The following is a 5,711-nucleotide window of genomic DNA, read 5'->3' as shown; positions in this document are numbered from 1 at the left end:
AGTGAAGGGTAGGGCTTCCCTGGTGGCGCAGTGGTTGAGAGTCCGCCTGCCGGTGCAGGGGACACGGGTTCGTGCCCGGGTCTGGGAGGATCCCACATGCCGCGGAGCGGCTGGGCCCGTGAGCCGTGGCCGCTGAGCCTGCGCGTCCGGAGCCTGTGCTCCGCAATGGGAGAGGCCGCAGCGGTGAGAGGCCCGCGTACCGGGAAGAGAAAAAAAAAAAAAAATGAAGGGTAAACTTTCCCACACCTAATCCCCTTTTGTGTTTGTATATCCTGGCTCCTTTCTTGTAGAAAAGGCCTCCATCTGAATGATAGGAAGATAAAGAAAGAGGGCCTCATGGATGGTGTGGAGGGTGGGTGGGCACTGGAGGAAAGGCAGAGATTTGAACAGGCCGAGGGGAAAAGAAAAGGCAGTTCAGGGAGGGAACAGAGAACCAACAAACGTGGGACACTATTACCAAGCAAGGCAAGAGCAGAGGGTTCAAGATGTGGAAAAGAGGAAAATAAGCATTACCAAGAGGATGGTGCTGGATTTCTGAATGAATTTATTCTCTGGATGGATGCTGGGAAGTTTAGACTTTAAACAACCAGCAGTAAGAAGCCATGGAAAGTTTCTGAACAGAAGAGGAGCATTATAAGATTCATATTTTACGAATATGGTCTGGAAACAGCATCCAGGATAAAAAGTAGGCCTAAGGGGAGACAGAGATCTGTTTAACAGGTTATTGGAATCTTCCCACACCTCCAGTGCTGTGTCAGGGAGAGAAGAGCTTCCAGGGGTTCTGCGGGCACAACTCTCCCCTGTCAGGAATATGGCAGCACTTGGGCAACTGATTGAAAATTGAAAAAAGTCATGCCATATATTCCTTCAAAGGGGACCTGGGCTCCCTCTTGAAGAAGCAGGGAGATAGCCATGAGTATTTTTTCCTTTAGAGAAATAGAGAAGCAAATAAAAATAAAGCTTGTGGTGATGACAATTTTTTACCCAATTACACATGCATTACTAAGTGTCTTCCGTGAGCTGGAAGGTGTGATTTTCTGAGTCGGCTGCTGAGTTGAGATGAGAGGAACTGTTCAGTGTTGATAACACTTGGATGTTGCTAATATAATTACAGTTTCCCAAACCACTCTCAAAAATTAAGGTTCTGGGTTCTGCGGCCGGGCACTGTTGCGGAGGGGAGACCACTCGTTACTGCTGCCGCGGTCTCTGCCGCTTCACGGCGGCCACTGGGGTTCACCTGCGCATCCGTCTATAAGGAGGGCCGGGCTGATGTGGTTGCCAATGATGCAGGTGACAGAGTTACTCCAGCTGTGTTGCTTACTCAGAAAGTGAAGAGGTTGTTGGACTGGCAACAAAACAAAGTAGAATAAGGAATATTTCAGATACAGTAATGAAAGTAAAGCAGATCCTTAGCAGAAGCCAGAAATGCGGTCCTTGGACCTGGCTTCTCGGCAATTAGCGCTGAGAGGGAAGAATCAGCTGGCTCCTGGAGATAGACCGGAGCACACAGAGCCTCTCCACACCTTCAGATCGGCACCTTGCTGCCCAGGAGCCTCCTCCAGCCGGCCTTCCTTCGCAGTCCGCTACAGCCACTTCCAATAGCAGTGCGGGCATCCGGTGGTCCAGACAGGAGACACGGACGCTTCTCTCCATACTAGGTGAGGCACGGTATATTCAGTGCCTCCAGACCGTGCATCACAATGCAGACGTCTACCAGACTGCGTCTAAGCGGATGCAGCGGGACGGCTTCCACCGCACCGAGCGGCAGCGCCGCTCCAAGTTCAAGGTCCTGAAGGCATTATATTTAAAGGCCTATGTGGCCCACGCCACAAGTATGGGTGATCCACCACACTGTCCCTTCTATGATACGATGGATCACTTTCTCCGAAATCAGATAGTGACTGACGCAGATGACTTAACGGAGGATGCTGCTTGGGCCCAGCACTGTGATCAGAACTTGGCGGCCCCTGACACCCCAGGGGAAGAGGGAACCAGCATTCTGGGAGCAAAAAGGACTCAGGCAGCAGATCATCAGCCTATCTTGAAAACAGTTAAGGAACCAGATGAGGATGGTCAACTGAGGATCAGTGACCAGATGTGAGAAACCAGCGACCTTGAGGACTCCTGGGATGGATCCTCGGGCACAGGGTGCTCTCAAGGGACCCCCAGCTACAGCAGCTCCCACCACCTTTTCAGAGGTGCAGCTGCTCCCTGTCAGAGCAGCCCCATGACCAGACTGGGGGTGTCCGGTGAGCCCAGCCCCTGCACCAGCTCCAGCCGAAACACTCCCGGAGTGGCCTCGGCACAGCGGCCTCCGGGCTCCTCCTCCAGAGTTCCTTTTGCTTCTGGTGGGGATGGGCCTTTGACCAGTGAGGCCCCTCCCAAGGGGGCAAGGCGAAGAAGGCGGTCAGTGGCCAGGACTATCGCAGCCCAGTTGGCAGAAAACAGGAGATTGGCAGGAGAACTTCCAAAGCGGCAGGAAGAAAAATTGGACCGGCTGATTGCCATTGGCAAGGAGGCCAGTGCTCAGCAGGACACCGCCAACGAGCTGCGCAGGAATGCCGTGGTCGCGGTCAGACGCTTGGCCCCAGCGGTGGAAGAGGCAACGAGTGCTTTTCAGCTAGGGCTTGAAAAGTTGCTTCAGAGGTTAATTTCAAACGTCAAAAGTTAGGAGCTGATCACACAAGGGTTTATTTCCTACTCTGGCAGAGGCCCGGGTCCAACAGCTGCCTTCTGGTACCCTGGCTCCTTTTCCATGTCCTCAGAAAAAGAGTGGATGGACCATTAATGTGCAGAAGGGTAGGAATATACTTGCTTCTCCCAAGCGTCTCCACTAGTTGAAGACCTTTCAGAAACGTGAGAGGTAGCCTAGTAGACAACGGAAGCAGCCAAGTCCAGAGAGCTAGTTAGCCCTGCTTTCATCACTGATGTACGACAATTTAGTTTACCTCTCAACACCAGTTTCCTTGGCTGTTAAAACGGGGCAATCTGCCTACCTCACAGGGTTGTTGTGAGGATCAGATGGCTTAAATAGATGTGAAAGGGTTTAAAAGTTTAAAAGCACTATACACACGTAAGTTATTAAACCATATGACCTTGGCCGAGGTCAGACTAGGGTGAGGCACAGTAGCTGAGAAGATACATACAGAATTAGGGTTGTATACCAAGACCTCACTGCTTGAATCTACTAGTTTAACTTGACTGCTTCCTGGAGTTTACAATCTTCATTTCTTTAAATCTCTCTACAGCTCATTAGGCTAATATAGACACAACACGTATTGGTACCTTTATCTCTTATATTTTCACTGTGGTGTCTGTGACATACCCACTAGCAAACACTCAACAGTCAAACCATCTTTCCCTCCATTTTACTAGTCCTTAGTCTCTTATCACTATGGATATGTTTCAGAACTGACAGGGAGCCACAATCGTGTGTTTTAGTTCATATTGATAATCTTTGGTATAATGAGAAATTGACTGTTGTATAATATATTACATGTAAGTAAATTATTTGCATTCCATATTTTTTCGGTTCCTTGATTATGCATAATTATATATCTTTAGCTTTGGTTTGCCATTTGGACATTGTGGAAACAATTCAGATTATATCAGTTTCCCAAATGCTTTTAGTTAATTTTGTTCTTCTCTGTTAGCCTTTTTTCTGTCTGGTATGTTACAGAAGGCCAGCCCTAGAAAACTTTTCTTCTAGGGAACTTTCCAAAGTCACTCTTTCTCACAAGATATAGACAGAAGTTCACCTCATCAATGGCATATGATGGAATAGAACAGCTTTGGGAACAGTTGGGTGGTATGGATAAGGACAGCCTGCAATAGATAACTCTTTTTAAGCACCAACCCTCCACAAATCCATCCCCTTTTCCCTCCAAAACACACACACTTCTTAGAGGAGATATGATGGTGTTGAGCCATGCTTCCAATTTACTCTAGAAGGGAAGCCATTACTGGCCATCGTTAACCTAACTTAAAGCTCTTAGTGGTTATTTAGTACTTTCAGAAAGTACAAAAAGGAGACTTGGAATTTTAAAAGCTTTCCTCTAATCAAGAGGCTGAAAAAAAAGTGCAGGCATGTTGGGAGAGGTTTTATTTTCTATTTTGTCAGCTTGGTTGCTTACCTAAATGCTGGAAATACCAATAGGTGGAGGAATGGTCCAAACCACAGTGGGAACATAGTGGAAGCAGGAATAGATGGCAGACCTCTCTGGGGAACGGGTGATTACATAGGAAGCAGCGTGAGGTAGAACACACTGGAATCTAGTCAGAACCCCCAGATTCTAATGCTGCCACACTTCGTTACACTGAGCAGATCACTTGCCCTTTTCGTGCCTCAGTTTATCTCTAAGATGAAAGGTTTGTACTAGATGACTTTTCTCGTACCTTCCAGTTCTAAAAAATTAGATGAATAGCATAACAAAAGGCAGAGTGAAATTCTGATTGCGATATTTTCAGTCACAGCAGCGTATTAATGGATGTGAAGTCCTGGTAACAATTGTGTTTTAAGGAAGCATTCTATGGCATTAATATTTATGAATGTACTCGCGAACTTCTATAAGCACCACACCCAGACACAGATTCCTTGCTTTAAAGAAGCACATGTTTAAGGCACGGAAATATACAATTTTTTTTTCTCAGTTGTTTTAGGCCCTTACATTGAGGGCTCCATGTCAGTTACAATTGAATGACAGTACTGTAGATAGGTAGACTTTCTGGACAAACAGGGAAGTACTTGAAAGAGTTAGACCTGTACTATATTAATCTATTAATGGTAGCAAAGTACACAGGCAGGGATTTATCTGAGATAAGAGAAGTGCTAAAGAGCAGAAGTCAAGGTGAACTTGGGAGGTAGTAGCGTGCAGATCTAATGGGTAGAGTAACTTTAAGGTTGGGAATAAAACTAAAGGGAAAAATCTTTCAAAAGTAAACAGAAAAAAACAGGCCAAATCTTGTGAAGAGGAGGTAAGTCGTAATAAGGGGAGGCTGTAGAGAAACAGGCCCAGAAATGCTGTCTGAGCTCTAGGCCCAGCCGTGACCCCCTGTCAGTCTACAGGCAGGTCACTTGACCATTCTGTACCTCAGGCCCCTCACCTATCAGGTGGGAGGCTAGCCCAGCTACCTCGCAGGAGCTGTGTGAGGGCCCAGTGGACAGATGAATGTAAAGACAGGCGTTTCCAGACCTGGCGGGCTCTGTACTGGTACAGCGGGGGGAAGAAGCCTGGTAGCATAAGAGTGCTGGTGAGTGCGGGCCAGGGGCCTGCTGACCACAAGGGGCACTTCAGCAGGGAGGAGGAGGAGGATGAAGGCCGTGGTACCCTGGTAGGAGTAACGCTCTGCCTCCTGATGCCCTCAACGTAAACGGTGCTGTGCATGGCAACCTCGCATTACCCTCTGTCTCTCCGTTAAGTAACTTAATCCTGGTGTGGACAAATAAAGTTGTTATCTGTACCTAAAAAAAAAAAATTAAGGTTCCTGTATTTTTTCTATTTTCCTGTCCATTTGGGGAAGATAATAATAATAAAAATGTACAAACTTGCTTGGTTTGACTTTACACCCAGTTGTCACGACATTTTTTTTTTTTTTTTAAACATCTTTATTGGAGTATGACTGTTTTACAATAGTGTGTTAGTTTCTCCTTTACAACAAAGTGAATCAGTTATACATATACATATGTTCCCATATCTCTTCCCTCTTGCGTC

The 5,711-nt window shown here is 46.9% G+C and overlaps 1 protein-coding gene across 1 annotated transcript; it reads left to right on the top strand.

Moving 5' to 3' along the window:
- The first annotated feature begins 1,425 nt into the window (after positions 1 to 1,425).
- On the top strand, positions 1,426 to 2,671 carry LOC102993914 (myb/SANT-like DNA-binding domain-containing protein 7). Its single transcript, XM_024116638.1, is given in 2 exon segments — positions 1,426 to 1,453; positions 1,881 to 2,671. Coding segments are annotated over 2 exon segments (819 nt in total).
- The last annotated feature ends 3,040 nt before the right edge of the window (positions 2,672 to 5,711 follow it).

Source organism: Physeter macrocephalus, chromosome 21, assembly GCF_002837175.3.
Source record: "Physeter macrocephalus isolate SW-GA chromosome 21, ASM283717v5, whole genome shotgun sequence".
In the NCBI taxonomy this organism is placed as follows: Eukaryota; Metazoa; Chordata; class Mammalia; order Artiodactyla; family Physeteridae; genus Physeter; species Physeter macrocephalus.
This window is presented reverse-complemented; position numbering and strand designations above follow the sequence as displayed.